Source organism: Diadema setosum, chromosome 8 (assembly GCF_964275005.1).
Source record: "Diadema setosum chromosome 8, eeDiaSeto1, whole genome shotgun sequence".
NCBI classification, from domain to species: Eukaryota; Metazoa; Echinodermata; class Echinoidea; order Diadematoida; family Diadematidae; genus Diadema; species Diadema setosum.
Genome location: NC_092692.1, coordinates 17,665,654 through 17,681,335, shown reverse-complemented (window position 1 = coordinate 17,681,335; position 15,682 = coordinate 17,665,654). Strand labels below are relative to the sequence as shown.

At 37.1% G+C, this 15,682-nt stretch overlaps 1 protein-coding gene across 2 annotated transcripts in view; it reads left to right on the top strand.

Annotated features, from left to right (window-relative positions):
- The first annotated feature begins 396 nt into the window (after positions 1-396).
- LOC140231936 (lipopolysaccharide-induced tumor necrosis factor-alpha factor homolog) overlaps positions 397-15,682 on the top strand; it is a 32,626-nt gene continuing 17,340 nt past the window's right edge. The window contains exons 1-4 of one of the 2 annotated variants that reach the window (XM_072312082.1): positions 397-481; positions 3,239-3,326; positions 6,158-6,306; positions 11,091-11,105. In XM_072312082.1, coding sequence (XP_072168183.1) covers positions 3,269-3,326; positions 6,158-6,306; positions 11,091-11,105 — 222 coding nt within the window. In that variant the 5' untranslated portion in view covers positions 397-481; positions 3,239-3,268. The remainder of the gene's footprint in view (positions 482-3,238; positions 3,327-6,157; positions 6,307-11,090; positions 11,106-15,682) is intronic. The other variant, XM_072312083.1, reaches the window with a different exon arrangement.

Sequence of the window (15,682 nt, the reverse complement as noted above, 5' to 3'; positions counted from 1 at the left end):
CAGTTAAACGATCGGTCTGTCATACTTATCTTAAGTTACCATTAAATGGCAATGGAACCACTCATAAGATATGATTTTCTTTTTATTTTCAATTTTATCTATGAATTCTAATAAAACGTAGATAATAATTAATACACTTGAGCTAAGCAGAGACCACATTCGATAAATGCATGCTACACGTACTTTGTCAGTCACACACAAGCAGCGCAGCAGAGACAGATAAGTACGTAGAAAGATAATAACAGATAGATGGTCGGTCATTACGGGATTTGACTGCGCATACCGCAATAACATCTGAGCAGCGATACACGTACTACCGTACTGAATCTGTCTCTTTGACTACTACTACTACTGTACTACTACACACTTGGCTTCTAGCGTGACACTGTACTATAATATTCGTGTGGGCCTATTAAAATCGTGAATAAGAATTGCGACAGAGCCAGCGGTTCGCGGTTCCTGACCATCAAGCTAATAAACGGTATGTCATGTGTTCGTCCCTACTCGACTCTTTAAATATGTAGATATATAGCCCTATATGACATGATAAGATTTTACCAGTTTTATCGATTTTTCTACGCATTAATAGACTGAAAAACCTATCAGATCTTCCGTGTCTGAGTTGAGTGAGTTGTGCTGTGTTCACTGTGTTCTGTGTTACACTTACTGGTGGCACTGGTGTAAAGTTTTGGTATCGGCACCTCCTGGGCCGGGGCCGTATTTTGCGAGGGCTTAAACTAAGGTTAAACATATCAGGTTGGCCTGCAGAATTGTCAAATTTCGCTCCAAAATGTACATGTATATATGTTGCCTAAGAGTAAGACAGGAGTGGAATAACGCTGTAGTGTAATAACAAGGTATTCGTGGGGTAAGATGCAATTTATGCGAAATATTAACCAAAAAGGTAACTTTTATTATTTCTTGAGATTAAATTTATCTGTTATTATATTCAACGAAACAAATTATATTGCTGTGAAACTCAAAATCTACTGCACCGTGCAATACCAACCTACCTGACAAAGAGACAGAATAATCAGCATGTTGATTGCAGTCACTCATCTGGAAGAAGAAGAAGATGAGTGATCGCGATCTCAGAACCGATTGGCGATGAGAACGGGGTCAGGCTAACATGGACTCCAGGACAACTTACTCGTCCTTGCTTTGATGGGGGGCCGAGTTGTCCCTCTGGATTGTACAGTGTTGTACTATTGGGAACCTTCGCCTTCTAGTCTGTCTGGCTGGTTGCAGTTATGGGCAGAGTTGATACAATGCGTGCATCAAAGACCCTCTTTGGCGCGCATACAAAATGAATGTGCACCTATGGCTGATATTCCAGAAGGATGCAGGTTATTATAAACTCTGTCTCAGGGACAACTTGGCCCTATTATTTCAGACAATTTATACGCACTCAGTGACGCAGTTTGCAAGGATCGTGATCGCCATATTTTATTCATAGTATGAATAAAATATGGCGATCACAATCCTCACGAACTTTGTGTAACTTGTCTGAAATAGGGCCAAGTTGTCCCTGAGACTGAGTTTATAATAACCTCAATCCTCCTGGAATAATAGTCGGTATGCAGACTTTTATTTTTGATCTCAAAATACTCTAAAATGACTCATCAGCCATTGCGTCAGCCAGGTAAGTTTCTAGGTAGACTCTTTCGATATTATTGCATGCAAATATGAAATGGTGCAAGAGGGGTTCTCAAACCCTTACCAGTACTATAGATGTTTTCACTCTAATTGACTAAAATCGGACAATCGATGCAAAAGTAATGAATTATTGAAATTTTAGTGTTGGAACCACTGGATGAGGAGACTACTAGATGATGTCATATGTGGACAACAATATAAAGAAAATGAGAGAATTTCACAAAAATTCACTTTCCTAGCGTAATTAAAGAGCACTTGACTAACCGCTTTCAGAAAGCAGGGGGAATAATAGCTACCCTTAACATTATGTCAGTGTCAAGTTGATGGAATGTGTAATTTTCATAATAATAAATTTTTGTGGAATTCCCTGTATGTTCTCATTATTGTTCACACATGACGTTGTTGTTGTTGTTGTTGTTTTGTGTTTAGTGGTGTTTTCCATTCTCTTTAGAATATTTACGCCAAACACTTATCTATAAATTTCTTTTCCTTTTATCATTTTTTTTTTGACATCATAACCTCTAGTAGTCTCCTCATCCAGTGGTTCTAACACCAAAACTTTACAAATTCATTACTTTTGCATCGATTGTCTGATTTTTCTCAAACTTTCACTGGTGATGTGCTCTACTAATGTCGCTGCTTTCACCTAATCCACATATCCCTTTTAGATTTGGTTTCCACACTGCAATGAAAATATTACCAGACTATGGCACTATCTATGCTCAAGGTATTGATTATGTGGTGCATACAAAGTAGATCTGCTTGTGATGTGGATGCTTCTCACATGGCAGACCAGTACTAGTATGCTGTATAGTCAACTATGGCAAGGTCTATAGGATGTACAGCTGTAGGAAGTAGTCATCACTGTTGAGCAATCTTATCATCACCATGTGACCATAGAGATCATGGAGTGTGAGCAGAAAGTCATGTGACCCCCCCAAAACAAGCAACATGTGACCATGAAGAGGGAGTGTGAGCACAAAGTCATGTGACCCCCTCCCCCCCCCCAAAAAAAAACAAAACAAAACAAAAAAAAACAAAAAAAAAACAAGCAACTGACAATTTTTTTTTATTATTTTTTTTTTTATAGTTGTAGTGGGCACTTTTTTTTTTTCAAAATAAGATGGACACAGCTAGATCACTCCAAATTTGAATTATCATGTGCCAGTGGGCATTATTCTTTGTTTATTCATTTAAATATATATTCATATATATATATATATATATATATATATATATATATATATATATATATATATATATGAATTTATTTGTTATTTCTGGTGATGTACTAGTTTTCTTCTTTTTCACAGTTGTCCAGTAAAATGCAATTCTCTTATGTCAGAATGGCCCTAAAACTAAAACAGAAGTGGGGTTCTGAAGCTCAACCAAAGTAAGAATGAGATTTGCTTGGGTTGATCTATTTTCCTATAGAATAGGATGTTCAGTTGTATCTGTTACAATTTTAAAATTTACAGTGATATTGGCAGCAATTAAAGATATAATTGTAGATATTGCATTCTCTGTTTGAGCTCTCTCGTGAAGTGTCTGAAATTGTTTTCATGTATATTATACTGTCCAGACTAATTGCCAAGAAGTTGTGAGACCCATCATGGACGGCAGTAATCCACAGCAACCACCTCCCCCTTATCCTGGGGATGCTGACAAAGGTTAGTTGGTCTTCAGCCACAATCAAGTACCGTATGTCCCCCCAAAATTACAATGATACCCTCCCCAACGATAACTTTAAAAATAGTAAATCAATCCAAATACAATTTTAGGGTATGAAAATGGAACTTATTACCCACATCTTGCAGAAAAGTGGAGAAAACCCCATTTGATTTGCTTTGAACAGTGGTTAAAGAGAAATGAGGAATTTTGTAGAGCATGTCAGGAATCTCTCTCCTCTAAGTTCTGTCTATTGTGTTTGAACACATTAATACAGTTCCAAGAGCATCCAAGAGCTAAACTTGGAAGAAAAGACTCATGACATGCTCTACAACAATCCACATTTCTCTCTGACCGCTTAACCGAATTGAATGGGGTTTTCTGCAAAAGTGCTAAGATGTTGTATTTTAAGACCCTGAAGTATCATTTGGACAGTTTAATCATATTGGATGTTATCAATGCCAAATTTTGATTGTAATTTTTTTGGGGGACATACTGATAGTACCACCAAGCAGGAAATTATACAGAGGAAGATATGATAATATGACCTCTTGCCAGTCAGTTTGAATTTGCAGTATTTACAAGTGGTTTGAATGTTGCAACTAATTGACAAATTGCCCTACATCGACGTACATAAGCACTGAATTGATCAGTGTTTTAGTAGTAGCCATGATAAAAAAATCATGGGCGTACTACATACTCGAGCAGGATTCGAACCTACGACCTCCTGGTCACCGGACAGGCGTCATCTCCACTAGACCACCGAGCTTTCGCCCGACAGCAAGTGTTGGTTCTAATCCTTATAGCATGCAGCGGGTACTGCTTTGTTATTCAAATTCATGAATTTCTTCCGTCGAGATGTTTTCATTGCAACTGATTGACAAATTGCCCTACATCGACGTACATAAGCACTGAATTGATCAGTGTTTTAGTAGTAGCCATGATAAAAAAATCATGGGCGTACATACTCGAGCAGGATTCGAACCTACGACCTCCTGGTCACCGGACAGGCGTCATCTCCACTAGACCACCGAGCTTTCGCCCGACAGCAAGTGTTGGTTCTAATCCTTATAGCATGCAGCGGGTACTGCTTTGTTATTCAAATTCATGAATTTCTTCCGTCGAGATGTTTTCATTGCAACTGATTGACAAATTGCCCTACATCGACGTACATAAGCACTGAATTGATCAGTGTTTTAGTAGTAGCCATGATAAAAAAATCATGGGCGTACATACTCGAGCAGGATTCGAACCTACGACCTCCTGGTCACCGGACAGGCGTCATCTCCACTAGACCACCGAGCTTTCGCCCGACAGCAAGTGTTGGTTCTAATCCTTATAGCATGCAGCGGGTACTGCTTTGTTATTCAAATTCATTAATTTCTTCCGTTGAGATGTTTTCATTGCAACTGATTGACAAATTGCCCTACATCGACGTACATAAGCACTGAATTGATCAGTGTTTTAGTAGTAGCCATGATAAAAAAAATCATGGGCGTACATACTCGAGCAGGATTCGAACCTACGACCTCCTGGTCACCGGACAGGCGTCATCTCCACTAGACCACCGAGCTTTCGCCCGACAGCAAGTGTTGGTTCTAATCCTTATAGCATGCAGCGGGTACTGCTTTGTTATTCAAATTCATGAATTTCTTCCGTCGAGATGTTTTCATTGCAACTGATTGACAAATTTCCCTACATCGACGTACATAAGCACTGAATTGATCAGTGTTTTAGTAGTAGCCATGATCAATTCAGTGCTTATGTACGTCGATGTAGGGCAATTTGTCAATCAGTTGCAATGAAAACATCTCGACGGAAGAAATTCATGAATTTGAATGGTTTGAATGTCTTGTGCATGTTGACAGAACTAGAGATTGCCTTTAATCATGCCTTTAATCAGTCCAAATTTAAAATACCTAAACATGATATACCATATACCCATACATGATATACCATATACCCATACATGATATAGAATGAGTTATCAAAGTGGAAATTTATCTGTTAATATGTTTTTGGTCGTGTTTCAATGGAAACAGCAGAATACCAAGTTCCTGTACGATCACATCTGATTATTAAAAGTGTTATGCATCATTTTTTGCGGTCTGAAACAGTATGAGTATTTTTTTTTTTTAACTTGTTGCTTGACAAATTTATCACTTTCATGGATATCCACTGTTTCTTCAGATATACCTTTTTGGTGTGACAATAAAAAGAAAATCATCAGCATCAAATCCAAGATTTCTCCACAAAATTGAGTTTAGTATTTTTTTTTTTCAATAGAATACCAGTAACTTTAATAACTAAAGTAGAGATGATTAAATGTGGATCTCCTGAATTGTGGACCAGTATTTCAATGTTCTGCCAGGCAAGGCAAGGGAATTTCGCAGCTACTGATACCTATCTCTTTTTTTTTATCGTTTCAAGTTTACTGGATACATACTTTTAATAGCCAAGTGGTATCCGTTAGTACCTTTGTGCCTGTTTTCTTGATGTGCAATATGTGTCTATATGTGTGTAGAGGTATTTACAACTGATAAACAGACCTCCCAACCATTCTAAATTTTGAGGAAAGAATCTGAATTTTGACCATTCCCAGCTCTTGCTTCAGGAGGAGTTTCCTATTTTTCTTTGGGTTTACTGCACACTCCTATGGAAACTGCTCTTTGATTTCCTACTTTTGAGCCAAATCATCCCCATTTTTCGGTCAGTAATGTTGGGAGGTCTGGATAAAGCACATAATTCTGGACCATGTGCACTTTGAGTTTTGTTATGTATTTTGGTTCTTTTTTTTTTTTCTTCTTCTTCTTCTTCTGGTAACATTAAACAGCATACCCACCTGGAGGGGTTCCTTACCCTGGCCAGGGTGCACCCTACCCTCCGCAGGGCCAGGCCCCAGCCCCCTATCCAGCTGCCCAACCAGGTTACCCCCCTCAGGGTACTACGCCCTATGCCCAGCAGCCTGCCAGCTATCAGCAGGTGAGTGTTACACAATTGGTATCCAGCTACTGCATATAGTTGTAGTTGGATTCATGTTTACTGAAAAATGTGTATGTTCCAGTGTGATTTTATAAGAGAATATAGAGATATATATTTTATGGTGCATTGTGATTATAGTCTTAGAATTTGACTAGCTTGACAGATAACTGCTTCTATTTGATCATCATCAGAATGGTCCCTATGTGTCTTACACATGGCAGTTCAGAGTTGTACAGAGAATTTACTAGTATGCAAAATTGTGGCTGTGTAGCAAACAGGTCTTCTAGAATAGGAAGTGTGACATCCTTTTGGTTCATATCCTAAAACGTCACTTCCTTTAGCGCTAATACTTCCAATTAGATGTAGTTTTTTTTGTATGTTTGTTATGCCTCCGCCACGAAGTGGTGCCGGAGGCATTATGTTTTCGGGTTGTCCGTCCGTCCGTCCGTCCGTCCGTCCGTCCGTCCGTCCTTCCGTCCGTCCGTAATGAATTTTGTGGACAAGGTAACTATCGAAACCTGTTGAGGTATCCTAATGAAACTTGGCATGTATGTGTATTAGGGGGTGAAGTTGTGCCTATCAACTTTTGGGTGCACATGCTCAAGGTCAAAGGTCAAAAGGTCAAGGTCAAATACATAAAATTTCACTATTTCCACCATATCTATTGAATGCCTGAAGATATTTTCTTGAAACTTAGTGTATACATGTATTACCCAATTAAGATTCTCTGGTGAAAGTTTGGGTCATGAGGTCAAAGGTCAAAGGTCAAAAGGTCAGGGTCAAATACATAAAATGTCACTATTTCCACCATATCTATTGAATGCCTGAAGATGTTTTCTTGAAACTTAGTTATACATGTTTTACCCAATTAAGATTCTCTGGTGAAAGTTTGGGTCATGAGGTCAAAGGTCAAAGGTCAAAAGGTCAGGGTCAAATACATAAAATTTCACTATTTCCACCATATCTATTGAATGCCTGAAGATAGTTTCTTGGAACTTAGTGTATACATGTATTACCCAATTAAGATTCTCTGGTGAAAGTTTGGGTCATGAGGTCAAAGGTCAAAGGTCAAAAGGTCAAGTAGAAATATTAAAACTTCTTTTTTTCTATGTACCTTGGAAAGTTGTTCAAGGTATCTTCATGGAACATAGTATATACATGTACTGACTGGAAGTGATTATCTAGAGAATGTAGGGTTCATGGGGTCAAAGGTCAGGGGTCAAAGGTCAAGTGCAAGACTTCAAAATTTTACTATTACCCTCATATTTATGCAATGCCAGCAGGGTTATTTTTTTTACACTTGGTGTATGCATGTGTAACCTAATAGAAATTCTCTGGAAAGTTTTTTTTTCTCTCTTTTTGCCTCAAAGGTCAAAAGGTCAAAGATCAATTGAAAGTGCTGAACTAACTTTTTCCTCCATATCTCGGAAGTGGCTCAAGTTACCTTGAAACTTAGTACATATTATGCATGTTCTACCTGAAAGTAATTATCTCATGAATTTTAGGGTCAAGGGTCAGATGAAAATGGTAACAATTTACTATTCAATTCAGAAATTGCACTTTTTCTCCACACCTGTACCTTGAAAATTACTCAATGCCTAAATGTATGAATGGTTCAAAGTCAAGTTAAAGTCCTTAAATCCCTAGATACATGCTCTCCTATTCATCCAATTAAACCTACGTCGAGGAAGGTGAACATTCAACACATTTGTGACAAACTTGTCATTCCAATATTTTGCCAATTTTGTGAAAATGTAATCACACAGTGTCCACATGTACTATCTAGACCTATTGGGAAAATCATGCATTATGGCGGAGGCATACCAGTCGCCAAAGCGACATTTCTAGTTTATTTTTTGTTTTAGAAGATGGAATGTTGTAAGAGATGTTGAGATTGTACTTTGCAGGACTTGTGTACACAGCTGTCGGAAAGATCTTGTTCTTGCAAACATGTAATGGGCATGGTGGTTTTTGAAAAATTTTTGCTCGGGTATTTCACTCAGCACCCACGTGAAGTGTTACTAGAATATCACTTTTCAGTTTATATTTTTTGGTTCAGTAATGTGTGGGCATCCTTCAAGGGATGTTTACAGTCATCATTGGAGCACAGTAACTGCTTTGGGGTACTTCTTATTGGTGATCACATGACTGGGGTATTTGAACCAGCAGACATACATTCTTCACACTTGTCTTATCTTAAACATTTTTTTTTTTCATTGATGTATTGCCCTCGTTTATACCTGTCCTTTTTTCCTTTTCTTTTTTAATGAGAATTGATCTGTGGAATGTTGTCCTTGTGAAATTTCTCACAGAATAATGTGCCCATATATGCATGCACCACAACTGCTAATGCAACAATACAATACTAGCCAGTAGCAGCAGTCCCTAAAGCAGTATGGTAAATTAAGAGGAAAAGTTATTAAAGTGATGTCATTTCCATGTGTAGATTTGCTGAAAATTTATATAGATGTAATATACATTTCTTCTTTTTTTTTCAGAGAAAAGTCCGTAATCCATTATTTTTGTTTTTATTTTTTCACATTGAGGCCATTCCACCCAAGTCAAATAGATCATAATAAGGATTATTAATCATATATATTTAGACATCTTAGCAATGAAATACTGTAAAACGTATTTTCGCGGCATGAAATTTTCGCAAATTGGAGCCAGTGGACTTTATCGCGGTATGAAATTTTCACGAGTTACCTCTGACATTCAATGCATACAGTGTAGACAAGATATTTTGGGTGCTTTTTAATTTTGCGAATCTTGGCTCTCGCGAAATTCGCGAAATTAAAATGCACGTGCACATTCCTCCTTTTACAGCTCATGATGCCAGCGTGATAACAGTCAGGCAATTCAAATTTGTATGACGAGCGAAAGAAACTAGTATGAATGTGATTAATAAATTTGTGCTCGCAATGTGGGCTTCTTCAAATATTTTTGATAAATGCAATCTAGAAGTAGACGTTTTATTGTCTGTTGTAGCATATTAGCTAAAGTACTTAAAATGTTTCCATCTTCCTCTGCTCCTTCTTGTAGCCATCCCACATTAATTCATGATAGATCCTTTATGGTTTTGAATGATTTTTATGTGTACACTTCAGTTTTTTGCTCTTTTGCAAGTTCCTCCTTTGATTTTGACCCCCTCCCCCATTCATTTTAAGTTGCTAGCAACCATGAAAACATAAATAGTCTGTGTCCATACTAATGTGTTTATCAAAAGAGATTGGGTGCACACAATTTGTGTGGTGGAAGGATTGAGAGACTACAATCATTGGTAGCAACAGCTTTGAAACCAGACTAGGCAGCCATTGGGTGGTGTTCAGTATTGTGGAACAACAATGTATAATGTAGGTCTCCTACCTGTGAATAGTTTGCACCCTGCTGGCCTCCAAGCACTTTGTCATTTAGTAGGTGGAATCAATAAGCAAACACATTTGAAAAAAAAAAGACCAAACAAACCCAAAACCAGTATGATAGATGTTTGGGATTAGAGTGAAGCATCTTGACTTTGTATATGAAACACACTGAATCTATAAAATGTGACTAAAGCAGATTATTGTTCCTCCCCCCCCCCCCCAAAAAAAAAGGTATCCCATTGGTTAATCATACTTTTTTGTGTGTGTGTGTGTGTGTGGGGGGGGGGGGGGTAAAGGGGTATTGAAAAGTTTCATGATACATGGATTACTGCTATATAACAAATCCTCTGGACCATCTGTTTTCTTTTGTCACAATATCAAAATTTAGTTATAACCAATCATGAATATGAACAGTGAAAAGAAAAAAAAATAGAGTGGATTATGTTATACATAGCCTGGATTTTTACTTTCTTGAAATGGGAATTTTGTTATAACAGGATTGCACTGCTGTTGTCCTGACCTAATTTGCAATGGGGAATTATTTACAGGTGTGAGACCAATATGGATGGGATGGAAACTTGTGGATGATGAAAGTGTTGCATTATAGGGGAAAGAGACGTGATATCACCTTGCATCATTTGCCGGTAGTGGTGTTTGATGTCACGGAAATTATATAAAACCAAGCTGTCAGTTTTATATCTGAGGGGACAAGAAGGTAGTCATGTGAAATATCTGATATCTGTTACCATTTTCAAATTGACTGATAGAATGTTACAACTGTTGACATAAAGAGCAGGAGTAATCATCATGACGATGAATCCCAACCGTGTGACTAGTTCTCCTTTATCTCGGTCACATTTTACAATTCATTTTGTTTCTCTCTTCAAAATTGGATCAAATCAGCGATGTATGTTTAAATTCTGTCAAACTGAAAATCTATTCCATTAGCGTTCATTTGTTCTAATGTGATGTGCAGCATCATAGATCCATGGATTTTATCATAGTGTCATATTTATGTCTGGATGTGGTCAGGTGCAATGTACATGAAATCATTTACATTGATCCCAATATGATTTTGCTTCAAGGTCTCTTTTAAATAGAACTTTAGCATGACAACATGGAACATCCTGTTTTGCCTTAATTTTGAATCAATCATGCTCATAATGTAGAATGTCCTTTTTATTTGCTGTCACCCACAAAGCTTTTTTTCCCCTCTCTTGTGGTTTTGGTACTTGTGTGTGTTTGTGTGTTGTAGTACATGCACACTTTAATTTGCTGCTTCCACCATCAAGAGGAGTTTTGTTTCATGTTTGGCTTACCCACGTTTACCATGATTTAGAATCACATTAATTTTCTACTGATATATCTTTGTTTTTGCTTCAAATTGCTTCAATTTCTGAAAAAAAAAAAATGGGCTGATAGCCCTATCCAATGCAGGTAAGATTTTGTCACCTTGTTTGATATCTCTGTACACAGCACACACATATTAATGAGCATATTAACTCCAACATCATAGGTGGTTTTACTAGCAGTGCACTGTAAAAATGCACTCAGCAGTCGACTACATTAATTGCATTCGTCATTAAACTTTCTTGTAACTCATATATGTGACAGGTACTGTACCAAATGCAAAATCATAACTGTAATGCATAGTATGCAAAGGGACTGGATTTTTCATACAGTTCATAAACTGGTACATGTATAGCATGTATACTGTATCAATATTCTGGTTGCAATTTACAATGCATTATTTCTGATGTAAAACGTTTCACTGCAGAAATGGCATATATTTTGTGAATTGGGCCAAGTAATCTATGACAATTTTTTGAGTGGTTGTATTTGGGATTGACAATCACAGTGGTGTATAATGTATTATTGATTTTCTGGAGAAAAGTTCTTGATTTCCCATCTTGTGGAATATACATATTTCTGTAACGGGAACCAAATTCTATGAATTCCATGTGGGAGACTTCTTTGTAGCATCAACGATAGCAAGTATTAGTCAGCTCGTTAAATTTGCAAGGAGTATTAAAAGCACTGTGATGTATTACATACAATAGCAATTATTAGATGTATAGTAGGCCTGCTTGCAGTGCGATACAAACTGCTGGTATAATGTTAATGTAAATGGAACCAAATTCTATGAATTCCATGCGGGAGACTTCTTTGTAGCATCAACGATAGCAAGTATTAGTCAGCTCGTTAAATTTGCAAGGAGTATTAAAAGCACTGTGATGTATTACATACAATAGCAATTATTAGATGTATAGTAGGCCTGCTTGCAGTGCGATACAAACTGCTGGTACATTGTACGTTAATGCTGCGTTCTTGAAGTTCATGTAATTCCTAGCTCAACAGTGGTGGCATGGATTCTACTTCCTACTCAGAATGTCACATGTTAGAGCAGGACTGAGGAGCTAGTAGTATTCAGCAGGGCATATTTTTTTACAATATAAACACATCCTGTTTTTAACCAGATGGATGATACGCAGCAGTAGTGCAGATGATTGTGCCATTTGGATACTGTACTATCAAGTTTAGGTGATTGAGCAATAAAAAGTTCTGGGTAGAAGAAAATCTTGATGTTTTGACAGATGTGTTTGTTTTCACTTTCAAGAAAGTACAATGTATTTAATTGACTCTTATATTTATATGTTGATATTATATAGATGTCTGCATTTCTGGTTTAAAAGTTGTTTGGTTGTTGTTGTTTTTTTGATGGGGAAGGATTTTGGAAGGAAACTGTGACATGTTGTGTTATAGTGCTCAAGTGGTACATATTCTTATTATTTTTTTTTCTCCTTGTGGTCTTTAACATAACATCTTTGTTATGCCCTAATACTTTCATCCTACATTATCATGTTGGCATGTGTTTTGCATACTTTGATACGAATTATACTTTTTGGTGTGTGTGCCAGATATCCATCTGGGAGTGATTTCCTATCAATATTGCATACGTACATTACTATCCTACATACAAATGTAGTTTAGAGCTTAATGATAAAAAAACACAGTCAGTGTTTGAGATGATTTTTGTAATAAGCATGTTCAATAATACCTGCCATAATGGACTGTGGTAGTGCTTGTATCATGTACTAGATGGCTGAGAATCTTTCAGAGTATTTGGGGGGGGGGGGGGCAGCGGGCATTGTTCATTGTATTCCATGCACGCTTTGTTTCCTTGAGATTTATGTGATATAATGGCTGCGTTTATCATCTTTCCCCTGTTGAAACAGCTTTCAAGAGCTGTTTCCAAAGCCCTTTCGAAAGCCATTTCCAAAGCCCTTTAGAAATGGCTTCCAAAATAATTACCTGGTTTATCAACTCTTCGCAAACACGATAACTGGCCTGTCACTGCACAGCTGCATTGCGCAATTCGACCCAAGGAGAAGAGGTCATATAAGGCGTGCATGGTTTGTAACTGCAGTACAAAGCCGTTTCAAAACAGCTTTGCGTTTATCTCGCTTCTAGAAACAGGTTTCTGGAAACCTGTTTAGGAAGCCTGTTTCAGAAAGCACAAATTTGCGGCTTTCGAAAAGGCTTTCCGAAAGGGCTTTCAAAACAGCTTTGCGTTTATCATCTTGTAAAAATTGTCTGAAAGCCATTTGGAAAACCTGTTTCTGCCGAGAAAAAGAGTTGATAAACGCACCCATAGTCTCTAGTCCTATAATTCTCGCTCTCTGTACATGACCAGAAGACTGAATGTAGTTTTGGATGTGGTGTTAAATCCAGCCTGTGGCTGATGGTATACCTTGCAATTTTTTACATACTCCTGCATGCGGCATCAAATTTGTTTTATTTGGAACCCATTCTTATCTTGTACATATGACCTTTTAGAATAATACCTTTGTGGTAGCACAACCTACTAATAATATGCATATGTACAAGTGTACAAGTAGATCTTGTGAACATGCAGAAAATACTGTCACCATGTTTGGCACAGCATGTTAGAAAATGTTAAAAAATATTAATGGATATTTACTCATACCGTACTGTTATTTTTATATCGTATAATGGGTATCATAATTGTCATCAGTATCCTGATATTACAGTTACATGTAAACTTGTCAATTAATAACCAATTATCATTCTCATTGTTTTATACTACTACTACATGTATAATTGTACTACTAAAAGTACTACTACTACATGTACTGCTATTCCTACTTAGAGGTACTACTATTACTACTAAACTACTACTACTACTACTACTACTACTACAGTTGTACTACTACTACTAAGTACTACTATTGCTGCTACTATACTACTTCTAAATACTACTACTTCTACTGCTACTACTTCTACTACTACTACTACTATTACTACTTCTACTATTACTATACTATTACTACCACCACCACCACCACCAATACTACAACTACTATGACTACCACTACTACTACCACTACAACTGCTACTACACTACCACTACTTCTACTGCTGCTGCTGCTACCTAATTGATAAAAAGTGGTTTACCCTGACCACTTGTAAATTAGCATGATGGTAATGGTAATACTGCTGATGATGTTGTTGCATATGATTTTTAAAGGATGGAGAATTTCTAAGCAAACATAGTGTAGAATCTTGCAACCAAGTTTGTGTGATAAGTTGTTGCCACGGTAAAAAGTAACTTATTAACATTGCCTGCAATAGTTTTATAAACAGTCAATTGAAAAAACATTACACTTTTCAAAAGAATTTAAAAGAATACAAAAACAGGCAACATGATTTCAGGATATTGATGTTTAGTTGTTGTTGTTGTTTTGTGTGTATGTGTGTGTTGTTGAGGTTGTTTTTTGCAGCAAGAAGGCAACAGCCAACTGGCTGCCAACCTCTGAAGTTGTCACTGTGGTAGCGCTATAGAGCAACTTGCAAAATGATAGAGTATCTCAGACTTGCCTTAGAAAGAAACTGCAGTATAAAATCAAATGCTATTTCTGGATAATCCATGTAGTCATGACCCACATTGATAACAGACAAAAAGTGGATTTTTGTTGTTATTGTTGTTTTTTCTTAACCCTGTTATTGCTATCAGCAACACCACCACATGAAAATATAAGTGGGTCTATGCAATTGATTTGATGAGAGTGGACTGGCTCAATTAGTGATGGTGAAGCCAACCCGATTTGGATGCTGCAGGCAGATTGTGATGCATATCGATGTGCATCAGCATACAAAGCACATAATATTGAAGAGAGTCAGACATCGATTACAATATAATGGTGCCCTCTGTCTGTTTACTCGTGCTTTTTAGTGTTTGCACTTTGTCTGTGTAGACATACATGAATACAGATCCATGTCAGACCTCTCAAACACCTCACCATAATGATCCATGTTTGGCTACTTTTTTTTTTTAAAGCATTTAATGTTCTGTGTGCACATTATGAAAACAAATCCAAAATCTTGGCAGTTTGTTATTGAGTATCTAGTGATTCAATGGTGACAAAACATTTTGCTCCTGCAACAGTTGCTCTAATCTTATTTTCTGTGAGGACGTCGGGTTAGGGTTGTAATAAGGCTTGAGGTTGAGTTTGATGTGAGGATTAGAATTAGGGTTAGGGTTATGTTTGTGGGTAGAATTTATGTTGGCTTTGATTAATAGCATGCAGATACTTTCATGGGAGCAATTGTTGCAGGAACAAATGTCACGGAACCGTATTTGATAGGCAAGTGCTTCATTCTTCAAAGGGAAACTACCCCCAAATGTGCATGTTGGTTGAGTGAATACAGAGAAGTTTTATATTGTACAAGTAAGACTTGAATTTAATACATTTGAAGAAATTTAGACATTCCCAAGCAGTTCAAAAGATATGAAATTTGAAAGTGTTGGTTTAATCCATGTACATCATCCGCTTGATGAAAAGGATGTAACATTTATAACTAATACTTGTCAACAACATTTAGAGAAGATAAAGAAAATTCAACAAATTATCATTGAACAACATCCAACACACTGCCTTATGTGCATAAAAACATTTCTGTGGGATAATGAATGGCTGGTCTATATATTGTAG